Source organism: Pseudophryne corroboree, chromosome 2 (genome assembly GCF_028390025.1).
Source record: "Pseudophryne corroboree isolate aPseCor3 chromosome 2, aPseCor3.hap2, whole genome shotgun sequence".
Classification (NCBI taxonomy): Eukaryota; Metazoa; Chordata; class Amphibia; order Anura; family Myobatrachidae; genus Pseudophryne; species Pseudophryne corroboree.
The window spans coordinates 641,809,532-641,836,638 of record NC_086445.1 but is presented as its reverse complement, the minus strand read 5'-3'; the positions used below and the strand labels follow the sequence as shown (position 1 = coordinate 641,836,638).

The 27,107-nt window shown below is 45.0% G+C and overlaps 1 protein-coding gene across 1 annotated transcript in view; it reads right to left on the bottom strand.

The window, feature by feature from the left end:
* The window catches only part of PKP1 (plakophilin 1), a 114,262-nt gene that overhangs the window by 23,656 nt on the left and 63,499 nt on the right, over positions 1-27,107 (bottom strand). Inside the window, exons 5-8 of the mRNA XM_063954965.1 lie at positions 17,424-17,631; positions 5,933-6,110; positions 5,629-5,743; positions 1,140-1,298 (exon numbers count right to left, since the gene is read on the bottom strand). Of these exons, the coding sequence (XP_063811035.1) occupies positions 1,140-1,298; positions 5,629-5,743; positions 5,933-6,110; positions 17,424-17,631 (660 nt within the window). The remainder of the gene's footprint in view (positions 1-1,139; positions 1,299-5,628; positions 5,744-5,932; positions 6,111-17,423; positions 17,632-27,107) is intronic.

The following is a 27,107-nucleotide window of genomic DNA, read 5'->3' as shown; positions in this document are numbered from 1 at the left end:
ATCAATGTTAAATAAATAAATAAATAAATAAATACATAAGTAAATAAATAAATAAATAGGTAAATAAATAGGCTACTCTTAATAAGTAAATAAATATGGATGTACAAAGTAGAAATCCACTGACAATGGGGGTAATTCTGAGTTGATCGCAACAGGAACTTTGGGGGTAATTCTGAGTTGATCGCAGCAGGAATTTTGTTAGCAGTTGGGCAAAACCATGGCCCTCATTCCGAGTTGATCGGTCGCAAGGCGATTTTAGCAGAGTTACACACGCTAAGCCGCCGCCTACTGGGAGTGAATCTTAGCTTCATAAAATTGCGACCGATGTATTCGCAATAATGCGATTACTAACTACTTAGCAGTTTCAGAGTAGCTCCAGACTTACTCTGCCTGTGCGATCATTTCAGTGCTTGTCGTTCCTGGTTGACGTCACAAACACACCCAGCGTTCGCCCAGGCACTCCCACCGTTTCCCCGGCCACTCCTGCGTTTTTTCCGGAAACGGTAGCGTTTTCAGCCACACGCCCCTGAAACGCCGTGTTTCCGCCCAGTAACACCCATTTCCTGTCAATCACATTACGTTCGCCGGAGCGAAGAAAAAGCCGTGAGTAAAAATACTTTCTTCATAGTAAAGTTACTTGGCGCAGTCGCAGTGCGAACATTGCGCATGCGTACTAAGCGGATTTTCACTGCGATGCGATGAAAAATACCGAGCGAACAACTCGGAATGAGGGCCCATGTGCACTGCAGGGGGGGCAGATATAACATTTGCAGAGAGAGTTAGATTTGGGTGGGCTATTTTGTTTCTGTGCAGGGTAAATACTGGCTGCTTTACTTTTACACTGCAATTTAGATTGCAGATTGAACTCACCACACCCAAATCTATCTCTATCTGCACATGTTATATCTGCCTCCCCTGCAGTGCACATGGTTTTGCCCAACTGCTAACAAAGTTCCTGCTGCGATCAACTCAGAATTACCCCCAATGTCCCTTGTTTTGTTGACTGATGCGAATAACTAGACTGAGGATGGTTTTCATGTGTAGCATTTTTAGAAAACATATGTGATTTTTAAAGTGCTTATGGGTTCTACTGATTATTTTAGCAAACTGTAATTACAGTTTATTAATCTTATATTCACCTGCAACTTGTCACTCTTGTTGCTGAAGCAGCCTGTGGAGGTCTTGTCTGTCTGTTGATTGCGCAACATTTGTTCATTCAATTGGGAGTATTTATTCGGCACTTCTGAGTCCAAATGATAAGACAGATTGTGCAGGATACAGGCACAGTTCTCCACTGACTAAGCGAGATACATTCAAGCGAGAATTATAGTTACAGAGTGTACTTTGCAGACATTGTGGTAAATTACTGGTATACTGTGAAATAATACATCTGCACCAATACATGGATAAGCTATGGTTTCTGCAATTATTCTATGTAGGACAACATTTCTGTGTGTAGGCTCTTACACCCAGTTGAGATTTGAAAGACAGGCAAGGATGTTATTATTTGAAGCGCAACTCAAAATAAAAGCACTTCACACAGAGATGTAATTTGTTAACGAGAACAAATGCTCTGACCACACTGTAATCACAGAGTCTCCACTCACTCATCCACACCCCTTCCCTTCTCCCAAGATGAGTACACCCTATGGGGACTGGGAAGGTACTGTACTCTTCTGTTCAGAAGAGGGCATGGAGGGCTATAGAATCCTCACTGGCCCTTGCCCAGATTTTGCTATAGGGACCAGCAATGCACTGTCTTGCCCTTGCTTAGACACAAGCATCTACTCTCAAGTCACAAATTAATACAAAAGAATTCTAAGTATATTTATAAATATATTTTTACTGCTATTTTATAACTTTGATCTTTCCACTATTTTAACCATACCAACCTAATATTACTATTGCACTTACTACTAAACTAAGCTTGTACTACTAGTAAGTGTGTTATTGATTGATTAAGTTTATTTGACCTAATTCAGAGTTGTATGCCAATGTAATCGTGATTTTCGTAAGGGAAGTTGCTGCCCAGAAATAAAAAGAGCCGCCCACCGGAGTGATCACAAACCCATTCGCAACTGCATACACATTCACAGCCTATACTAAACAACGGGGAACTTCGACTGGTCGAGTAAGTTTATGGCTACGTAGACTGGCTGCCGCAGTAGGAACGCAGGCGCCATGTTTCTCTGCCTACATGATCATAGTTGACGTCAGATACATGCCCTGAAAATGGTCTTGACACGCCTGTGTTTTTGCTGCCTCACCCCGTTAGCACCACCAAATGGTCACTTTCTGTCAGTCATTCAGCAAAGAAATTTTCACTGCAAGCGGAATTGCAAAGGCATCTTTACACATGTGCAGTGCAATCGCAAACATAGGCATAGCGTACAACTGTGAATTAGGCCCACTGGTAAAACAATCCACAGCTATTACCAATACTGATACCTTGCTATACCTTGAATACTACCACGTACAGCGCAGGCAATACTTTGCAAGATCTTGATAGCTACTAAGAAATAAGAGCATTTTTGTGTACTCATCATTGAATGCTATTCTCTGAATCTGGCTAGGGGACACTGGTACCATGGGGGATTGCAATGGGGACAACAGGAGCCATACTTAAATTAAACTATAGCTTTAAGAACTAAGCTCCTCCCCTCCACAACTTCCAGCAGGTCAGTACAACTTGTAAAAGAGCCCAGAAGAAGAAGCAGTAACCCAGTGAAACTGTTGGAATCACAACAAAACCACAGGGAACTGAAGACGATTCAACGGTTAGTACACAAAATTCCACTTTTCACTTTCATCCAGGCTGGGGGACACTGGATGTTCAATAGCCGCTCCCAGGGGAGGGAATGCTCAGGCTGTCAGACTGGAGAACTATACGACCATAGTGGGCGTTGCAGGAGGCAAACACATGAAAACACAAAACGTTTGGACAGAGGTCCAGGAAGAAGCACAGCGCAACTGTTTGCGGAAGCCCTATGCAATGGCGCGCTGCCCAGGAGGCCGCCACCCGACTAATAGAAATTCACAGACACTCAAGCTGGTGTCAATTGCCCCGCACTAAAATAAGCCTGAGTGAGAATCGAATGGATCCACCTTGCAAGGAGCAGCAGACCAACCATGTTACTGAGTATCGTAGAGAACAAACAGTTAAACTTTGTGGTGGATGGAGGAAGTTCTGTTTAAGTACATCCATAGGGCCCTGATGAATCCTAAGGTGGAGACCATTGTGCCCAACAAGTCCATGTCAATTAAGACTAATGGATAAAGCACTGACAGCACTGTACTAACCAATCCCGGGCCTCAGACAGATGTCGAAGGCCACCTAAAGGAACAGCAGACGCTGACAAAGTAACAGCCATGACTTCACAAAAATCAGAAACCATCCAGGAGTCCGAAGTACTGGTACCGTGCGGTCCAGGTATACATGCAACTGGGGAGCCAAGTCGGTCTGCACAAAAAGAATGTCCAAGTAAGGTATTACTGCAGTACCTTCGTTCCACAGCAGGCCCATCACAGCTGTCCTGGCATCATGAAAATATGCGGGCCTGTGGCCAAAACAAACGGAGAGCCTGGGACTGATAATAAACCCCTGATAGCAAAGCTGAGGAGATAATGACTACCAGCCCAAACAGGAACATTAAGGTATGTGTCCCTGACGTCGAATGAGGCCAAAGACACGTTGGCCTCCACGTTGTAGCTTACTGGCGATAGATACTAGTGTTCCTTCTAGGCTGTTTCAGCAGGGTGCTGCCCCCTGCCCATTTTTGAAATGTGAAAAAGCACCCTGCCCTTTTTCAGTGCACCCTGCAGGACCATAAATTGCCCCCTTGTATACAGAATGCAACAGTCAGAGTGCATGTTACAATGTTGTCGTCTACTCCTTGCCCACCTCTGAAATTGGAACACAATTTCTATCCTTTAGCCAACTGGATGGCAGAGGAGGCACTATAAATAACACAGCACTCTGATAAAGAGTGAAAGAACAGGTTAAGCAGTGAGCATGTCATGCTTACAGTATTTCCTTAGTAGAACAGACTTACTTTTTTCCTATATACAGTATTTTAACCCATTGTTTAACTTTTCTGTTTTATAACATATACGGATTATAACTACTTCAGCATTGGAAAATACATTTATAATTATCTACTTATGTATATGCTACAGCCGATCTTTCAAGAAAACTGGACATATACAGAATGTTTCTCAGTACAGATGTTAGGTGTCTTATATGTATGCATGGGTATATGATTTACCAAGGGCAAAATGCATGTACAAAAACTATAAACATATGCGCTATGCTTTGTGCGCAAAGCGTCACATCAAAAATGTGCCCTTCAAAATAAAAATGTGCCCTCTTCCATGCTCAGCACCCTGCCCTAAAAAAATCCTAGAGTGAACACTAGATACCATTCAAAAATGAACCACCCAAGGTCTGACATTGAAGACACAAAGAGTCATAATCAACCAGAAGGAGTCATATGGCTGTCGAACAAGGAATAGGTCAAAATAAACCCCCAGCTTCCCTATCCTATGTGATGTGACAGTCAGCAGAGGAGTAGAGGAAGGCTGTGGAATGTCTGCTCCAGCGTTCACACAAACCCAAGGACTGCACCATGAGCTTCAGACAAGCAGGGGTATACTAACCCACCAAGCTATGCCCCGTGCTCTAGTCCTCCTACTTGTCCTGCATGCAGTGTTAATCCATTTGGGGAAAACACTGTTCTGGACCTCTAAACCAGGCTTCCTGATGCGGCCGCACCTTCCAAGGGAGCTGCTGCAGAGACCCGGCAAGATGGTGCTGCAATCAGGGACAGTGCTGCCGCCCAGCACCCTCTGAAAGGGTCCAGGTGGTCTCAAGCAGAGACTGGTATCATGCATAACAGCAAACCCACCCTGGGATCCCAGCAACCGCTGCACTCCAGCTGAACAGTGCTAACAGCAGCATGCACCACAAAACATCAGCTAAAAAGAAAACTAACTACAATGTACCTGCACGGCAGCACCCCATAACGTGCCTGCACTGACGGGCACTTAAATTGCACTGGCTTGCTAGGAGTTGCGGAGGGGAGGAGCTTAGTTCTTAAAGCTATAGTTTTAATTTAAGTGTCAGCTCCTGTGGTCCCCATCGCAATCACCGATGGTACCAGTGTCCTCCAGCCTGGATGTCCTCTAACCTGGATGTCCTCCAGCCTGGATCCTTTTGCATCGTGGCTGCGATGCGCACACAAGACCTGGCATGGCGGGGCCAATGCTATGCCTATGCTCCCGCTATGCATTCACTTCGATGGAAGCCTAAGGGAGCTGGCTAGCGATAGTAATAGTAATTAAGGGGTCTATTCATGAAGCAGTGAAAAGAGTGGAGAAGTGAGCCAGTAGAGAAGTTGTTCATGGCAACCAATCAGCTGCTACGTATAATTTTATAGAATTCATTTTAGAAATGTTACCTCAACACTGATTTGTTGCCATAGGCAACTTCTCCACTGGTTTACTTCTCCACACTTTTCACTGCTTCATGAATAGACCCCTAAGAATGAACAGTGTATGGAAATAACAAATGTATAAAACGCTATAGAATATGCATATATTTTCATACTTCATATAAGAAGAACATTTTACCTTGTCATCAGGACAATTATTGGCCACACGTTGCTGGATATAATGCATAAGAGAATCCACTAGCCCTGAGGAGTTGCGCATGGCCTGGCGTCCAACATCTGCAGAGCTAAGGTTCCTGAAAAGGTTAAGAGACAATAGTCTTGCACAAATTTCATAGCTGAGGATAATTTGTCTGCAAAATATTTCACACAATTTACATCTAGACTCTATTATACACATTTATGTATATAGTAAAAAAACTAATTAATAACTGTTTGAAATAAAACATACAAAATTTCAACACATATACAATGTCATATGTCACCTTAAACATCCAGTTGCATTGAAGAATATTTCAGGATCTAAAGCACTCTTGTGGCCAGATATTGAATTATCTGTCCAACCAGAAAATGGTATCACTACACATTCAGTCAAGACAGGAAGAGCTTCCTTAACAAGTTCCTCCTTCAGCTGGTCTGTAGAGGATAAATTCCAGAGCAAACCTGTAAAAAAGGATACAATATTACACCTTATACCTATGCAAGCCATAATAATTTTATATTTTTAAAAAATCAATTTATTTAATCCAGCAATATTGTGAAAAAAGGTAAAAATATGTTGCACTACAGGAAACCTATGATTTGCCCACAGCCTCATCTGCATCCTAACTCATGCCATGGCTGATATCTTAATACGGAGATGCCTAGCCCAGTTGCAGTGTCTTGTACTGGCGTCCTGTAGCTATCTCAGTATCCCATCTGAAATTTGCACCAGCCCCATGCCAGGTGCAGTTTCTCTGTCTGAGTGTGGTAATAATCGGGAGGCATACGTATTGTGACACATGCACAGAAGAAAAACATTGCTTGTGTGCATGAATATCGGCATAACGTGCAACTCTGAATCAGGCTCCCAGTGTTATAGTCAAAGGGGTCAATCCTATTAGGTGCTAGTTGTTTCATGAAACTTGCAGACATTCGCACGGATGCACTGTCAGCCATATTCAAAGTGAGAGAAGAGCATGAAAAAGTATGGCAACCTTCCTGGACCACAAAAAAATGTCAGTTACTTTGCAGAATCATACAGAAGGCTGTTAGTGGTCAAAAGGACAGTACTGGTGATTTTTAAACAGTGTTAAATGGCTGATTTTTGCATTTTATAAAAAGCAAACTTTTTGTATACTTTCATACAAAAAAAAAGCAAAAAAAGTAGGTGACTAAAAAAATGCAAATAAATATATAAAAAGCTATATTTTTTTTCAAAAAAAGAAATAAATTAAATTTGGGGTCTATAAAGCAATGAAAAAGTGGATTTTGGCGTAATTTGATGATCATTTTTTTTATTAAATTCCAAAAATTTTTAGCTAGCTGGAAACTTCCATTTGCCTAATTAATCATTGGGTGGGTGTTTAAGCGGTTCTGCACGGTGTCCCGACATTTTAACCTTAAACCTTAAAAAAGGATTTTCCCTACCACCTCTCACCCTCAGTGCGAATGAAAAAATGCAAGTTTCGGTTCAATGCGAGCTTCTAATTGCAATGCAAAATTAATACACAAAACGAATTCACCTAAGCAACTCGCACCTTACATCTAGCACCTAACTGGATTGACCCCAGAGTGTTTTCTAATTAAATAGAGCAATTTTCTGAAAATGGTTTTGATGGGTAAAATATTTTGCATTATACAGAGCTTATGTAATGGAATCCTTTAAAGACTGTCTATAATACAAGCTTTTATTTAAGTTCACACTATGGGGTTGATGCAGAGTAGAGCACACACCTCTTTGCAGAGTGTATCTTACACGTGGTCTCTCTGCATATGCTCCAGAATAACAGTATACAAGTACAGGTGATGCAGAGTTGTACGCATTTCAGTCACATCTCCACTTGTAAATTACAGGGCATTCTCATGAAAGCAATGATCAGTGAAGGTATATTGTGGGAACTACGGCCAATGCAGAGTTGGCTGGAAGCGTAATTATGACTGTTATCAGATGGATCTTTTTTCACCAAGAATAGGGCTGGTGCTAGTGCGCACAGCGCATGTATGATGATGATGATGATGGGTATCAAACCAAGTGTACAGATAGAGGCAGTCCAAACCGCAGAGATTAGTACAACTCTGCTCATGGTGTATATATGCATTCAACTCAACCTGTTTTTTAAGCACAGTTATCCAACATTCCCCAAAGTAGGGCTATATACTGTAAATGTCTTTGTCTTTACAAAATAGTATCTCTTAGTTTACAACTAAATGGATATCTTATAACCTCCCAACTAACTTACCGTCTATTTGGTAGAAATATACATGCACAGCAGTACCTTCCATGCTAATGTTTTATAATGAGGCAGAGGGTGCATGATAGGAGCTGGTTGCATATGGTCCTTTTTGTAAAAACAGGATTTTAATACCTACCGGTAAATCCTTTTCTCCTAGTCCGTAGAGGATGCTGGGGTCCACTTCAGTACCATGGGGTATAGACAGTTCCGCAGAAGTCATGGGCACTTTAAGACTTTTGAAGGGTGTGAACTGGCTCCTCCCTCTATGCCCCTCCTCCAGACCTCAGTATAGGAACTGTACCCAGGGAGACGGACATTTTGAGGAAAGGATTTACTTTTAAACTAAAGGTGAGATACATACCAGCTCACACCTCAACCATGCCGCACATGGCATTCAACTTAGCACACGCCAACGGGCATGAACAATTTGCAGCAACATGCTGAAAATAATCGTAATACAACACTAATGTATCAACAAACTAACAGCTGCAGATAAAGTACGCACTGGGTCGGGTGCCCAGCATCCTCTGCGGACTAGGAGAAAAGGATTTACCGGTAGGTATTAAAATCCTGTTTTCTCATACGTCCTAGAGGATGCTGGGGTCCACTTCAGTACCATGGGGTTATACCAAAGCTCCAGTACGGACGGGAGAGTGCGGATGACCCTGCAGCACCGATTGACCAAACTTGAGGTCCTCATCGGCCAAGGTGTCAAACTTGTAAAACTTTGCAAACGTGTTTGCCCCTGACCAAGTAGCTGCTCGGCAAAGTTGTAATGCCGAGACCCCCGGGCAGCCGCCCAGGATGAGCCCACCTTTATAGTAGAATGGGCATTTACCGAATTCGGTATCGGCAATCCTGCCGTGGAATGAGCGTGCTGAATCGTCCCTCTGATCCAGCGCGCAATGGTCTGCTTAGAAGCAGGACACCCAATCTTGTTGGGAGCATACAGGACAAACAGAGCCTCTGTTTTCCGTATCCGAGCTGTTCTAGCGACATAAATTTTCAAAGCTCTGACCACATCAAGAGACTTTGACGCAGTGAAGGTGTCAGTAGCCACTGGCACCACAATAGGTTGGTTTATATGGAAAGACGAAACCACCTTCGGAAGAAATTGCTGCCGAGTTCTTAACTCTGCCCTATCTTCATGGAAGATCAGGTAAGTGCTCTTGTGAGACAAGGCCCCCAACTCAGACACCCGCCTTGCGGATGCCAAGGCCAACAGCATGACCACTTTCCAAGTGAGAAACTTCAATTCTATCTCCTGTAGAGGTTCAAACCAATCCGATTGAAGGAACTGCAACACCACATTAAGGTCCCATGGTGCCACCGGAGGCACAAATGGAGGTTGGATGTGCAGCACCCCTTTCGCGAATGTCTGCACTTCTGGAAATGAGGCCAATTGAAAGAAAACTGACAAGGCCAAAATCTGAACCTTGACTGAACCCAATCTTAGGCCCGCATCCACACCTGCCTGCAGAAAATGGAGAAAACGGCCCAACTGAAACACTTCCGTAGGAGCCTTCTTGGATTCACACCAAGACACATATTTTCTCCAAATACGGTGGTAATGTTTTGACGTTACTCCTTTCCTGGCCTGAACAAGAGTGGGAATGACTTCCTTAGGAATCCCCTTTCGGGCTAGTATCCAGTGCTCAACAGCCATGCCGTCAAACATAGCCGCGGTAAGTCTTGATATACGCATGGCCCCTGCTATAGCAGGTCCTCGCGAGGAGGAAGAGGCCGAGGATCTTCCATGAGTAACTCCTGAAGATCTGGATACCAAGCCCTCCTTGGCCAGTCTGGGGCAATGAGGATTGCTCGAACCCTTGTTCTTATTATTATTTTGAGAACTTTTGGTATCAGTGGAAGAGGAGGGAAGACATATACCGACCGAAACACCCACTGGGTCACCAGTGCATCCACTGCTACTGCTTGAGGGTCTCTTGACCTGGAACAAAATCTCTGAAGCTTCTTGTTGAGACGGGATGCCATCATGTCCACCTGAGGAACTCCCCAAAGACTTGTCACCTCTGCGAAGACTTCTTGGTGGAGGCCCCACTCTCCTGGATGGAGATCGTGTCTGCTGAGGAAGTCTGCTTCCCAGTTGTCCACTTCTGGAATGAAAATTGCCGACAGAGCTCTTGCATGTCTTTCTGCCCAGAGGAGGATCTTTGTCACCTCTGCCATTTCCGCTCTGCTTTTCGTTCCGCCCTGACGGTTTATGTACGCGACTGCTGTTACATTGTCCGGCTGGATCTGCATTGGCTGATCTTGAAGAAGATGCACCGCTTGTAGAATGCCGTTGTAAATGGCTCTAAATTCCAGAATGTTTATGTGAAGACAGGATTCCTGACTTGACCATTTTCCTTTGAAGCTTCTTCCCTGTGTGACTGCTCCCCAGCCTCGGAGACTTGCATCCGTGGTTACTAGGACCCAGTCCTGAATCCCGAATCTGCGTCCCTCTAATAGGTGAGAACTGTGCAGCCACCACGGGAGTGAAATCCTGGCTTTGGATGACAGGATTATCCTCTGGTGCATGTGTAGGTGGGATCCGGACCACTTGTCCAACAGATCCCACTGGAAAACTCTGGCATGGAATCTGCCAAACTGTATGGCCTCGAAGGATGCTACCATCTTTCCCAACAACCGAATGCATTGGTGTATTGACACTCTTGTTAATTTCAAAACTTGTTTGACCATTTTCTGGATCTCCAGAGCTTTTTCCACTGGAAGAAATACCCTCTGAACTTCTGTGTCCAGTATCATCCCAAGAAAAGACAATCTTATCGTTGGTTCCAACTGCGACTTTGGAAAATTCAAAATCCAACCGTGTTATTGGAGCACTGACAGGGAGAGTGCAATGTTCTGCACCAACCGTTCCTTGGATCTCGGTTTTATCAGGAGATCGTCCAGGTAAGGAATTATATGGACTCCTTGTTGCCGAAGGAGGACCATCATCTCTGCCATCACCTTGGTGAATACCCTTGGTGCCGTGGAGAGTCCGAACGGCAACGTCTGTAACTGGTAATGGCAATCCTGTATCGCGAACCTCAGATAAGCCTGATGTGGAGGATAAATGGGAACATGTAAGTAGGCATCTTTTATGTCTACCGACACCATGACATCTCCTTCCTCCAGACTGGAAATCACTGCCCTCAGAGATTCCATCTTGAACTTGAACCTTTTCAGGTAGAGATTCAGAGATTTTAGGTCCAGAATTGGTCTGACCGAGCCGTCCGGCTTCAGAACTACGAAGAGGCTTGAATAAAAACCTCCTCCCTGCTGTGACAAGGGTACCAGGACAATGACTTGATTCTGACATAATTTTTGAACTGCTGCCTTTACTACTTCTCTGTCTGGAAGAGAAGCTGGCAAGGTCGATTTGAAAAATCGGCATGGGGGGATTGCTTGAAACTCCAGCTGGTATCCCTGGGACACTATTTGCAAGACCCAAGGGACCAGGCCAGATTGCGCCAAGATCTGATTGAAAAGTTTCAGACGTGCTCCCACTCAAGCGGACTCCCGCAAGGGAGCCCCAGCGTCATGCTGCAGATTTGGCAGATGCAGGGGTGGACTTCTGCTCCTGCGATCCGTGAGACGCTGCAGACTTTTTTCCTTGTCCTCTCCCTCTACCTGCAAAGAAAGGGGAACCTTTGGCCTTTTTATATTTGTTGTGCCGAAAGGACTGCATCTGAGAGTGATGTGTCTTTTTTGTCGGTCCTGGAGCATAAGGCAAGAATGTCGACTTACCTGCAGTAGCCGCAGAGACCAACGCATCCAGCCCATCTCCAAACAAGGCCTCACCTTTATACGGGAGAGCTTCCATATTTCTCTTGGAATCTGCGTCAGCATTCCACTGGCGAATCCACAATGCCCTCCTAGCCGAGACTGCCATGGTAGCGGCTTTTGAACCTAAAAGCCCAATATCCTTCATGGCCTCTAGCATGTATGCAGCAGCATCTTTGATATGACCTAATTTTAGGAGTATCTCGTCTCTATCTATCGTGTCAATTTCAGATGACAACTTATCAGACCATTTTTCAATAGCACTACTCACCCACGCGCAAGCAATGGTGGGCTTGAGCAGTGTACCGTTGGCCACATAAATAGATTTTAACGTAGTCTCCAACTTGCGGTCTGCCGGGTCCTTTAGTGAAGCCGTTACAGGTGCAGGGAGAATCACCTTTTTTGTTAACCGTGACAGGGCACTGTCTAAAACTGGGGGTGACTCCCACCTTTTCCTGTCCTCTGCCGGGAAAGGATAAGCAACCTGAATCCTTTTGGGAATCTGAAATTTCTTTTAAGGGTTTGCCCAAACTCCCTCAAAAAGAGTATTTAGCTCGTGAGAAGGAGGGAAAGTTACATTAATTTTCTTTTCTTTATAAAAATAATCCTTCTCCTGAGGTACCGGAGGGGCTTCCGTAACTTCCAAAACCTGCCTTATAGCAACAATCATGTACTAAATGCTTTTTGCCAATTTAGGATCTATTTCCCTGGAATCACTAGTGTCGACACAGGAATCAGAGTCCGTGCCGGTATCAGTTTGTACTATTTGTGCAAATGGTCCAGAGGTCACGCCTGTGGATGAAAAAGCAGAACCACTAAAATCACATCTTCCACTGATTTTCTCCAGCTTTCTGCATGAGACGACTTATCTAATCTCTTACTGATATCATTCACACTATCACGTAATTCTTTCACCCATTCAGGCTCATGGTGTGTCGGCAGTGCCACCACATTCCAACTCTGTGTCCCTAAAATGGCTCCCTCAGGGGAAGAGCTCCCTGCCTCAGACATGTCACACACGTGCACAACCACACCACAGACACTCCGGGACTTATAAGGGACAGACCCACAGTAAAGTCTGTCAGAAGGACACAGATAGGATTTGCCAGTTCACAACCCAGCGCCAGTAATAAAATGTCTGTGTAACACAAAATGCCCACAGACCTGCAACGCTTTTATAATCACACAATATATTATATATGTATATATATAGCACCAAATTTCCCTGTGCCCCCCCTGTTTTGCACCCTGATACTTAGTTCAGCAGTGGAGGAGGACTAGCATTCTTCTCTGCAGCCTGGAGGGAGAGAAAATGGTGCTGAGCAGTGTGCTGGCTGACTGAGGAGGAAGCCCCGCCCCCGTAATGACTCGTTTCCCCTGCAGTGCCTGTGTGTGTGGGTAGCATGGCGCGCAGCGTTCCCGCCCGCTGCGTGGTACCTTTCAGCCGTCATGATGTCTGAAGATCCTTTTCTTCTTACACTCACCTGTCTTCTGACTTCTGGCTCTGTAAGGGGGGTGACGGCGGGCTGTGGGAGTGAGCACATAGCCGCAGCTAGCGTTCAGTACCCTTCAGAAGCTAATGGTGTCCTGTCAGCCAGAAGCAGAGCCATGAAACTATTCAGGAAGTTGGTTCCTACTTCTGCCCCCTCAGTCCCACGAAGAAGGGAGACTGTTGCCAGCAGTCCTCCCTGAAAATAAAAAACCTAACACAAGTCTTTCAGAGAAACTCAGTAGAGCTCCTATGGAGTGCATCCAGTGTGCCTGGGCACATTTTCTAAACTGAGGTCTGGAGGAGGGGCATAGAGGGAGGAGCCAGTTCACACCCTTAAAAAGTCTTAAAGTGCCCATGGCTCCTGCGGAACCGTCTATACCCCATGGTACTGAAGTGGACCCCAGCATCCTCTAGGACATATGAGAAATGTGGTTGCTGTCTGCAGGGTCACATACAGTAAGCATTAGGGCTGGCATTGCATATAACACCTTTTACAGTAGTTGCCCATTATAATAAACTGCTATGTCCAAAAAACACAGCATTAAAGAAACATTTTAATTGACTTCTTCTATATGTATACACATGTATTTTAATAGATTAATGGCTATAGCTTTGATTCCAACAAGTAGCAAGCATTTGTGGTTACGGGACAATAAGATTTGTTCTGTAAAGAATAATTGGATTGCGTGATCCTTTAAAGCAAATCCATCTCTAAGATGTACAGTATGGAGGTTGGTGACATATTTTTTTCATATCCAAGAATGGCCCCTTAAAAACCTTCAACAGCTGAAAGAAGAATTTGGGGGTCTATTTACTAAGCCTTGGATGGAGATAAAGCAGACGGAGATAAAGTACCAGCCAATCAGCTCCTGTCATTTTTCAAACAAAGCCTGATGCATGGCAGTTAGGATCTGATTGGCTGGTACAGTACTTTGGGCCTAATTCAGACCTGATCGTAGTAGCAAATTTGTTAGCAATTGGGCAAAACCATGTGCACTGCAGGTGGGGTAGATCAGTGGCGTAACTACTGCCCCCGCAGCCCTCGCGGTAGCTTGGGGGCGAGGGGCGCCACTGATTTAGCGCAGATTGGCATGCGGAAAAGAGTCCGCATGTCAAACTGCGGTCTCCTCCTTCCCTCCGCTGCTGTAAGGAGGGACATGGAGGGCACAGCGCGCGCCTCTCCTGTGTCCCTCCTGGGTCTCCGGCGGGTCTAATAAAGGAAGTGCCGTTCGTGAGCTCTGATTGGCTCACGAACCGGCACTTCCTTTCGCAGACCCGCCGGAGACCCAGGAGGGACACAGGAGAGGTGCGCGCTGTGCCCTCCGTGTCCCTCCAACACAAAACAGCGCGGGGGGGGGGGGCACTGGGGGAGCATATGTGGCACAGGGGGAGGGGGGCTTATGTGGCACTGGGGGCATATGTGGCACAGTGGAAGGGGGCTTATGTGGCACTGGGGGCATATGTGGCACAGGGGGAGGGGGGCTTATGTGGCACTGGGGGCATATGTGGCACTGGGGGCGTACATGTGTACCTGGCACATGGGGGGGAAAGGGGGCTGTATTTGGCACTGGGGGCATGTGAGTACTTGGCACTGTGGGGGAATATCTGGCACTGGGGGCATATGTGGCACTGGAGGGGTATATGTGTACCTGACACATGGGAGGGGGGTGGCTATATTTGGCACTGGGGGCATGTGAGTACCTGGCACTGTGGGGGAATATCTGGCACTGGGGGCATATGTGGCACTGGGAGAGCACAGCCCTAGCAACAAGCACTACCCCCTGGCAACGAGCATGACACCAAGTGCATGAAACCCCTGGCAACGAGCATGACACCCTGAGCATGAAAACCCCTGGCACCGTGCATAGAACCAAGAGCATGAAACCCCTGGCAACGAGCAGGTAATATAAAAGTAATCAGAAGCCTTACTGTAGGACTTAATGTGTAATGGGCATTACGGTGTGTGGCATAATGTATCACGGACATTGCGGTGTGTGTCATAATGTGTCATAGGCATTACAGTGTGTGGCATACTATATCACGGGCATTGTGGTATAATGTCTCAGGGGCATTGCAGTGTGGCATAATGTATAACGGGCATTGTGGTGTGTGGCATAGGTTATAACGGGCATTGCAGTATGTGTCACAGGCATTACGGTGTATGGTATACTATATCACGGGCATTGTGATATGTGGTATAATGTCTCAGGGTCATTGCAGTGTGTGGCATAATGTATCACGGACATTGCGGTGTGTGTCATAATGTGTCAAGCATTACGGTGTGTTGTATACTATATCACGAGCATTGTGGTATGTGGTATAATGTCTCAGGGTCATTGCGATTCCTGTCATAATGTGTCACAGGCATTACGGTGTGTGGCATAATGTGTCGGGAGCATTACGGTGTGTGCATTATTGTGTGTTGCATAATGTCTAAGGGCCATTGCAGTATGTGGCATAATGTATACTGGGCATTACTATAAGGAGTAAACATGACAAATAATGTAAGGGGCATGAATCAGGATTTTTTTTCTTTCCTGTGGTGGCTAACATCTGGGCGTGCAGGTTGCAAAACTGGGGTATGAGGTAGTCTTTTCCTGCAATGCCACGCCCCTTTATGAGAAGCCACGCCCATTTCAACGAAGTCACGCCCCTTTTGCGGCACGCGGATTGGGGGGGGGGGCGCCAAAGAATTTTTTGGCTTGGGGGAGAAAAATTTCTAGTTACGCCACTGGGGCAGATATAACATGTGCAGAGAGAGTTAGATTTGGGTGGGGTGTGTTCAAACTGAAATCTAAATTCAGTCTAAAAATAAAGCAGCCAGTATTTACCCTGCACAGTAACAATATAACCCACCCAAATCTAAAGGTCCATACACACGGAGCGATATAGCTGAGCGATTTTGACTATATAGTCAAAATCGCTCAGACAGTTCGTGCATATCGCTCTGTGTGTACACAGCCAGCGATAGCGATGATGCGTCCCTGCCAGGTCGCTATCGCTGCTAAAAATTGTCAATTTTGGCTAGGTCGCTGGAAAAGAAAAAGCATCCCCTTGTTTAAATGAGTTAGCCAAAATCGCCCATAGTCAAAATCGCTGGAAAAGTTACCGTAGTCAAAATCTTCTACTGCCAGTTCAAGGGAAAACGCTCAGTCAAAATCTCTCATAGTTAAAATCTCTCCGTGTGTATGCACCTTAACTCTCTGCAAATGTTATATCTGCCACACCTGCAGTGCACATGGTTTTGCCCATCTGCAAACAAAGTTTCTGCTATGATCAGGTCTGAAATAGGCCCTTTATCTCCGTCCACTTTATCTTCATCCAAGGCTTAGTAAATAGACCCCTTGATCTCTTAAGCAAATATTTTTCAGAAACCTTAATAAATTAAAGTAGTTTAGATAGGAGCAAAATATGGGAGTTTCAGCCATAACAGACTAAAATATTTGCTAGTTAATTATATTAATACCCCTCCATATGTTTAAACAGTAAATGGTTGGGTGGAAATACCTGTATAGTACTTGGCTACTCATCTGCCAAAAACACTCATATATGTAGTGTAGACCAATGCTGACGCCTACTACAAAAATCCATGATTTCTAGCTGACAAAGGGGGTAATTCAGAGTTGATCGCAGCAGCAAATTTGTTAGCAGTTGGGCAAAACCATGTGCACTGCAGGGGGGGCAGATATAACATTTGCAGAGAGTTAGATTTCGTTGGTTATTTTGTTTCTGTGCAGGGTAAATACTGGCTGCTTTAATTTTACACTGCAATTTAGATTTCAGTTTGAACACCCCCCACCCAAATCTAACTCTCTCTGCACATGTTACACCTGACCCACCTGCAGTGCACATGGTTTTGCCCAACTGCTAACAAATTTGCTGCTGCGATCAACTCTGAATTAGGCCCAATGAGCAGATGTATGCTTCCATAAAATGTGCTTTCTCTTTTTGTCTTGTCTTTTATTGTCTTTTATTGTAGTTTGTCTGTTTTGACATAGTAGCTTGTGTTTAGAACATTGCTATTACTATAACATTAGTCTTAAAACATAGTGTTTAGAAAAAAATATATAATTTGTACTCTTAATATGATGCATGGTTTATTTACATTTAAAGGGTTTACATTAGGTACATATTAGACCATTGTATTGTAGCATTATTGCATATGTACAGTATGTACATATGTACAGTATATGTGCTCTTTGTTTCTTACCAAATATAGCAAATACATTTAGATGTGACATTTTAGCACAAATTGCTGACCTGTTAACTGTTTCTGGGTTTCCTGATTGGGCGTCCTCCTCAAAAGACTGACTGCCTCTCGAACACCTCCTTGGCGGCTTGTCTCAATTTTATTTGGGTTATTTTTGAATACCAGATTTCTTAGTGCGCCAGCTGCAGCCTGCTGCACATTCTGATTGGAGCTCTGGAAAAGGGTGATTAACTTCAAGATACCATTATACTGGTAAACCTGAAAACAAAGACCAAAAGAATGAATTGCCATCCAAGCTCTATTCATATACTGTACTAGGAATGGAGTAAAATGTTACTTTACAAATACAATGCAAAATAGCCATTACATGGAATAGTAAAGCAAAAGTGGAATTGGAAGACTAGCACTGAAACTTCGCTTCTGAAATGGCCTGTTTGACTGCCACACTAAGGGCCTAATTCAGATCTCATCGCACCTGTGCGAATTTGCAGAGGTTTGTGATCGGATAGTTGCCGCCCAGTCAGAGTGAAAGTCCGCCCCATGCAAGGCCCATAGGTGGGCACAAAAGATTCCTGTACTTTTGCACATTTCTAATTAGTTTTTGACCACATGCTAGCTATAGTCAAGTAAGCAGTGGTATTTGAAGGCTAAAATAAGGTACAATACTTAATACAGAACTCATATCAAGGGAGGCTTGTGTCCATCTATTCTAAGTACATCTATTCAAAGTATAGCTAAAATTGTAAACATAATTTCGAAGTAACATCGATGTTAAACCGAAGGAAAATAGAAGAACATTCTACCCAAAATCTGAAACAATGGAGAACTGCTTTTAAAAAGCAAATGGAGTCCACTTAGTCTACACAACACACAATTCCATTATTTAACAGTCATTATTTAATGTGTGTTAGGAACACTGCAAGACCTTTCCATTTCATCTGCAACTACGTATATTTATGCTTTTAGTTTACCACAAGCATCTCAATTCACAGCTGTACCAATGTAATTTTACCTTTATATATTTTTGAAAGTCCTGTCTAAATTACAATTGCTTTTTCCCTACTCTTACAACCCCAAAATTCTAACAGTTTACTTTTAAATGTAATGTATGCAACCTTATAATCACTTTTATTTAGCTTGAAACTATATTATTGCCATTGAACATACACATTTACCAACACTGTACTTTCACCTGCTCTTCTGCAATTCTACTGTTCTGTCTCCACTCCTATTTCCAATTTTCCACCACCCAGTTACCTCATCCCGGCTATGTTCAGGTTTTCATCAACCCCCACATCACTCTTTGTCTACCTAATCTTTTATTTTGCCCCCTTCTAACATCTCTCTCCTTCCCCCCTAGTCTCATACATCTCCTCCTCTCTCCCTTCCTCTGTCTACTGCCCACCCCTTCGCTCCCTTCCACTGCTCTCCTGCTACCCCAATTTCAGCCACCTCTGCCCCACCATGGGCCTACTACCCCACCACTGGGCCCTGTTCCCTCCCCATTTCCCTGTAACTTACCTTCACCTCCATCCACATCACACTATACTCCCTCCCTGCCCTCCTCCTGCAGTTTCCCCTCCTATTTTAGGAGCCTGCACAAATACTACACCCGCTTTATCCCTGCCATCCAAATTATTCTCACATCAATTCTACAGCAACCCTGATAATCTCATTCACATCTCTCCCACAAACTCTTTCCCTCTCTCCTGTGGTCTTTGGAACGCCAGATGTCGGTAATAAATTAGTTCCCACCCATGACTTTTTCATCTCGAACTCCCAGAACTTCATAGCCATTACAGAAACATGGCTTTCTTACTCTGACACCACTTCTCCTGCTGCTCTCTCACTGGGGGCCTCACATTCCCAATCCTTCTATCCTCTGGCTGCTCCTACCAATTCATACGCCCAGAATCATCCCTTATGATTTCCACATTTAAGGTCCATGCTATACGCCTCTTCCAGCCTTTTCACCTTTGAGTAGCTGTAATTTACCGTCCCCTTGACCCTTGATCCCACCAAATTCCTCGACAACTTTGCTTCCTGGCTTCCTCACTTCCTCTCTTCAGACATTCCCTCCACATTATCTTTGGTGATATCAATATCCTAATCAATATCCCCACACAATCTTCTGCTGCTAAACTACTTAACCTCACATCATTACTTTCTCTCCCAGTGGACCACCTCACCCTCCCATGTGAGTGGGCACTCATTTGATCTGGTCTTCACTTTCCCTTGTGATATTTCTGACTACTCCAACTCCCTATTCCACCTCTCACACCATCACCTACTCTCTTTTAACTTATCCCTCTCTGCTTCTCCACCTCTGCCTCCTATGGCTGCTATCACTAAGCATAATACTGAGGCTATCTACACCATTTCCTTTTCCTCCCTGTTCGATTCACTTCTTTCTCCTATTCTCTCTCTATCCTGCCCTGATCAAGCCACTTCCTTGTACAATGCCTACCTTACGTCTGTTGCTCCAACGACCACTATTCAGCCTCGTATACACCTCAACCCTGGCTTTCCAAACTCACCAGATATCTGCAAAAATGTTCACTTATTGCCAAAAGACCGTGGAGGAAATCACGCTCTTAGGCAGACGTCCAGCAACTCCAATCAAATTTATGCTCTTATACCACAGTACTGCCTTTTCCCTCTCTAAACAGTCGTATTTCTAGAACCTCATCTTCACCCAGTCCTCTAATCCCCAGCATCTCTTTGCCACTGTCAACTCCCTCCCCTGACTACACCCCACCTCAACTACCCTCATCACTCTCTGCCCTTGACTTTGCCACTCACTTCACATCAAAAATTGACTCCATACAGCAGGACATCACATCCCACCAGACCCGAAACAACCCGCCCCTCCTTTCCCTGATCACCCGTCACTATCCTTCCTACTAACCCCGACGTTCTTTTCCCCTGTATGTGGTGAGTCCCCACACCACCACCACCTCCCCACTTGTCCCTATCCCCTCCCACCTTCTCTGCTACCTCTCTCCTTCAGTCTGTCCCCATCTTGCCCATCTCCTCAATCTCCCCCTCTGCATTCAAGCATGCCCTTGTCTCCCTGTTCTTAAAAAAACCTACTCTCAAACCTAACACTCTTCAACTACCGACCCATATCTCCTCTCCCTTTGCCTCCAAACTCCTCAAGCATTTTGTCTACAACCACCTTACTGCCTTTCTTTCCTCTCACTCCCAACAAGATCCATTTCAATCTGGCTTGCATCCTCTCCACTTCACTGAAACTGCCCTCAGGAAAGTCTGCAATCACCTCCTTGCTGCCAAATCCAAGTGCCACTACACTCTCCTTGACATTTCTGCTGCTTTTGACACCGTGGACCACCCTCTTCTCCTAAAAATCCTTCACTCCCTTGGTTTGCATGATACTGCCCTCTCATGGCTGTCCTCCTACAGTACCTCTCTGACACTTGCTTCTCTGCCTCTTCCAATGACTCCACTTCCCCCCAATTCCACTAACAATAAGTGTCCCCCAAGGTTCTGTTGTGGGACCTCTCCAGTTCTCTGTCTATGTATGCTCTTTAGGAAAGATCATTAGCTCATTTGACTTCAATTATCATCTCTAAACTGATGATACTCAAATCTATCTTTCCTTTCCTGACCTTTCCCCATCTCTCCTCACTCGTATCCCAAACTGTCTCTCTGCTATCTCTTCTTAGATGTCCAAGTGCTTCCATAAATGTAACATATCAAAAACTGAGCTGATTATCTTCCCACCCTCCCACATAACCTCACTTCCCACAATTTAATTATCTATTGATGGCACAACTAGCCCCCAAGTCCTCTAGTCCCCAAGTATGCTGCTTTGGACTTATACATGATGTCTCTCTCTCTCCTTTAAACCATACATTCAGTACCTCTCGCAGTCCAGCCACTTCATCTCAAAAATATATCCAGGATCATACCCTTTTTCACCATAGATTCTACCCTCATAAACTTACTGGTTGTCTCCAGACTGGACTACTGTAATCTCTTCCTATCTGGCCTCCCTGACAAACACCTCTATCCACTCCAATCTATCCTCAATGCTGCTGCCTGGCTCATCTTACTCTCCAAATGTACTTCTTCCACCGCCTCACTCTTACAAGCTCTACACTGGCTCCCCTTCCCCTTCAGAATCCAATTCAAGATTCTCACACTCACTTACTTCTAAGGCCATCACCCATTCCACTCCCAATTACATCTTTGACCTTCTCCCCCTTTACAGTCTCACTCCACAAAGACATGCTGCCTCCCAACTGATTTTTCCTCCCATTACTGCCTCCAAGATTTTCCATTTGCTGCTCCCTATCTCTGGAATTCTCTACCTCTCCCCATCAGACTTTCCACCTCTCTACAAAACTTCAAACAGGCTTTTGAGATATAAGCTGTGTGCAATAACTTTCCATATTCATAAAAAGTATTGTATTTACAAACAAAGTGAATTTACATTTTTTTTATAGGATTCGTCAGAGGAGTCTATGCAAAGTTGCATACGATCAAACCACTTGGTGAAGCAGTTGGACCAGTCCGAAGCAGGTATGTCTTCTATATGCTGGATGAAGGTTTCCACTGCAGCTTCTGGAGACTCAAAACGAATCCCACGCATCTTGCACTTGATTTGTGGGAAAACTATGAAGTCGCAAGGGACCAGGTCTAGACTGTATGCAGGATGACAAAGCTCCTGGATGTATTCATGGGCCAGAAAATCCACCACTTTCCTGGACTTGTGGGAAGGTACATTGTTGTGATAGCGAAGGGCGCCATGAGTGTGAATTCTTGGACGGCACTTGGAAATGGCTTCTTGAACTTGCTGCAGGCATTGGTTAGTGTTCCAGTCCCCAATGGCGGTGTGCTGCTGCACGAGTGGTATGGTAGCTACATGACCAGTCTAGGCTACAAAAACAGGCACCATCTGCTTGACCATACTGTGCTCATGTTGGAACTTCTGTGGTGGCTCACCTCCAACTGGGGTTCACAGGGCCAACTGTTGATTGGTCTCGGGGCCGAAACTGTAGATCCAGGATTCATCACTACTGATAATCTGCCAGACAGCGTTTGACCGACCGGCCAGCATGTTGCGGAACTAAGACACCCGAGCCTCCTTATACTCTTGAGTCAGCTGATGGGGCACCGAGCATGCAAAAACCGGGCTCATGTCAAGCTTTTCATGAAGTATCAAGTGGATGGGTGCTGATGAGATGTATATCTCCTTCTATAACTGAGCCATGGTCACTCTGGCATTCACCTCAACTAAGGCCTGTACGACAGCAACGTTGTCCTTGTGATGGCGGACAGAGGTTGGCCACAGCTCTCCTTATCTTCCAGGGACTGTCTGAAATTCTCCAAACCACTCAAACACAGTGGTTAGGGGCAGTGCTTTCTCCCCAAAAGCAGCATGCAGTCGGTCAAAACTCTCCTGCTGTTGCAGACCACTCTTGTAGTTGTAGAAGATCATGGCTCTCCAGTGGCTTCTTTGGTGTGCCGTGCTGCTTCATAAAAACTTTAGACAGAGAGTATAGTTCACAACCAAACATTCAGATTGTGTCTATTCTACCTATGCACTGCACATCCGGAAACTTATTGCACATCCCTCATACACTTATCTTTATCACTTTCTCAAGGTGTTTATAGAAGGGCCGCCCGCTGAAAAAATAATGTTTTATTTAGTTAAATGCATTTTTTTAAAATACATATTGATGTTTTTAGTATATATTTTAAAATCTTTTTTTCAAAATGTTATTACTATTGTTTTGTATTGACAAAAATGGAACTGAAAGCTGAATTCCAGACTTCCAGTCCATGGCACATGTGTGATCCTGCAACGCCATACCTAGCTATTTACATGTACAGACATACTCATGGTGATTTGCAGTGAAGATGCCTGTTTCCTATTGTCAAGCATGCAACTTTACACTTATGTTTCCGCATCATATACAGTATATAGTAATCATCATCATCAACTCAAAATCTGAATATCTTGTGTGGGCGCAGGTCTCCTGCTTTATAAGGAACGTGCTTAACATACTGTACTGTATATGTTAAATGAGTTGTTGAAGTGGAAATTAAGAAGTGGCAGTATGGTAAATATAACTGCATGGCTGGAATTTGTCTAGACACAAAGCTGGAGGGAATTGACAGGTTTCACTTAATCTTAGACATAAATTTACATGCTTTTAAACAACAGTTATTAAACTACAAAGAAATGTAAAGTGCTACTGCACCTATATTATGGGTGTAGTACTGCTGACCGGCGGTCAGGAGACCGCCGGTCAGCTTACCGACGCAGGGATCCCGGCAGCATACCGACGCCGGGATCCCGGCGGGGAGGGGCAAGTGCAGCAAGCCATTGCGGGCTCGCTGCGCTCACCACGCTGCGGGCTCGGTGGCGACCTGCGGTCGCCACGGGTTCTATTCCCACTCTATGGGTGTCGTGGACACCCACGAGTGGAAATAGTCCCTGTTGGTCGGCATGCCGACCATCGGGATAGTGACCCATCGGGCTGGTGGAGGAGGTCATGTGACTGTCGGTCAGCTGACCGGCGGTCACATGAATACCACCCTATATTATGTCACACACACACAAACATAATGCACATAGACAGAAAGATGAAACACAGACACACACACCAACAAGAAAACATACACAGACAGAAAACCAGACATAGGTAGAGAGGTACTAAGCCTTGGAAAGTGATAGAGTGGAGAGAACCAAAGTACCAGCCAATCAGCTCTTAACTGCCATATTACAGGCTGTGTGGCAAATGTATTAAGCCTTGAAAAGTGGTAAAGTAGAGAGTGATAAAGAGAGATAAAGTACCAGCAAGTCAGCTTCCTAACTGCAATGTTACAGGCTGTGTTTGAAAAATGACAGTTTGTAACTGGTTGGTACTTTATCACTCTTTGCCACTCTCTACTTTATCCCTTTTTAAGGCTTAATACATCTGGGCCTATGTTTGAAAAATGACAGTCAGACGCTATTTGGTTGGTAGTTTTTGTCTCTCCATGGCTAAGTACATATGCTCCTAAGAGTGAAATTAATATCCTACAGTATATGTAGATATCACACTCAGTCACTAAAGTACCTGCCTTTGGCATACACTGCTGAATAGTTCATTCTACTGAGGGAAAGATTCTAAATTTAAGGTGAAGTTTTGCCAGAACATCATTCAGAAATATTATACCCCTTTCAGACCGCCACCACTGAACACAGGTTATTGGCACAGGAACGCGAATAACCCGTGTTCATGTGCGGTCTGAAAGGTGCAAGGGTTGAAATACCGGGTCAAGTGATCTGGTATTTCAACCCTGGTTGTGAGCGGGGTTGAACACGTCTTCAACCTGACCTACTGTGCGGTGCGAACGGGAGCTGGGTCGATTTGACCCGTTTCCTGTTCACTCTCTGTGTACGAGTGGCGCTTGGAGATCATGTGATCTCCAAGCGCTGCCTCCGCTGCGTAACCAACCTGGCAATATGCCGGGTTGCAGTCAGCGGCCCCAGGGAACCTGAGGCGGGTCGCATGCTGGGAGCTCCCGTGTCAGGCTCCCATGTGCAACCTGCCTCATGCAGTCTGAAAGGGGTATTAACTTCCACCTTACAGTGTGTCTCTATTACTGACTGAGTTATACAAGTGGCATAGAAAATGCACTAACACCTATGTAATGACTAGCTCACCCAGTATGACTTCTGCAAGGGAGACAAATTACAAATTTGCTTGTGACATTGGATCAGTGGAGAAATGTTTCGGTATGATATACAGTATATAGTGGCTCACTGTGACCACTGTGTGTAACCCAAGATAAGTCACCTATTAAAGGGTGTGCTAAAATTACCTCTTCATGCCCTTACTGTTGCTGCACTTACTGTACATCTGAATGCCCCTGACCCACTTCTCCAAGCACAAGGGTCTGCAAATGCCAGATACTGTACACACAGCTCAAATTTACGAGATGCAAAAGTATTGCACAGTTTCTTAATTCTGCCTGTATTTGCTGCCAAAATATATATACAGTGACACAAACCTGTACATACTGTAAAAAAATAAAGTGACAAAAGATTTATTTAATTTCTAACAACACTGATCAGATGTTTTTCAAGCCAGCCATCAACTGTATATATAGACTGAGAGTAAAGATGAGTGAATAGTAAAACTACTCTGTGAAGCATTTGCCTAATTTTACATTTGGTTGAGGAATTTCACACATTTCTCTGTCAGGAAATAATATAAAAAAATTGCTACATGAAGGCAGCATTATACAGTGTGCATGAGAAACACAGCCTGGAAAGGAGAGTGAGAAAGAAGGATAAAAGTCACATACAATCACGTGAGCAAATTCTATGCACAAGCACATAGATTATGGGGGTCATTCCGAGGTGATCGCTCGCTAGCTGTTTTTAGCAGCCGTGCAAACGCACAGTCGCCGCCAGTGGTTAAATTGAGCCAGAAAGGCGGCGGAACAGCGTTTCGTCAGTTCCACTTGGAGACAGAACGCAGTTCTGCCTCCTCCTGCTCACCTAACCCGAAGTGTGCCGGCGCCGCTGGAAGATGCTGGGTGCCCGCTGAGATTGTGTTACCTGCGGGCGCCCGGCTCTCTCTCCACAGCGGGCAGCCGGAGGCAGGAGCTCACTACTGAGCATTACTAACGGGGGCCAACTACTGGGACCAAACTAAAGGAGGGCATTACTACTTGGGGGCAAACTACAAGTGGGCTAAACTACTGGGGGCATAACTATAGGGGTTAAACTACTTGGGGGCATTACTACTTGGGGGCATTACTACTGGGGGCTAAACTACAAGGGGGCAAGCTACAAGGGGGCAAAGTACATGGGGGCTAACTACTGGGGGCATTACTAACAGGGGCTAACTACTGGGGGCAAACTACAGGAGGGCATTACTATTGGGAGCAAAATACAGGAGGGCAATACTACTGGGAGTATAACTACCGGGACATTATTACTTGGGGGCATTACTACAGGGGGGCATAACTACAGGGGTTAAACTACTGGGGGCAAACTACGGGAGGGCATTACTACTGGGGGTATAACTACAGGGGTATTACTACTTGGGGGCAAACTACAGGGGGGCTAATCTACTGGAGGCATAACTACAGGGGTTAAACTACTGGGGGCATTACTACTTGGGGGCATTACTACTGGGGGCATAACTACAGGGGCTGAAATACAAGGGGGCAAACTACAGGGGGGCATTACGACTGGGGGCTAAACTACAAGTGGGCAAACTACTGGGGCTAAACCACTGGGGGCATTACTAACGGGCAAACTACATGGGGGCTAAACTATAGGGGCTAAACTACAGTGGGGTTATAACTGCAGGGGCATTACCACTGGAGGCATAACTACTGGGGCTAAACTACATGGGGCTAAACGACTGGGGGCATTACTACAGGCAACATTACTACTGGGGGCAATACTACACAGGGGCATTACCATTAAGGGCATTACTACTGGGGGCACTACTAATGAGGGCATTGTAAAGGGGGCACTTCATAAGGGGCATCACTCCTGGGGACATAAGGGGCACTACTACTGAGGGCATTGCATAAGGGGCACCACTACTATGGGCTCTATATAAGGGGCACTACCACTGTGGGTACTACCAGTACAGTGGGCATTGCATAAGGAGCACTACTACTGTGGGCATTGTATAAGGGGCGCTACTGCTGTGGGCATTATGTGTATTACGGGGTGCTGCTACTGTGGGCATTAT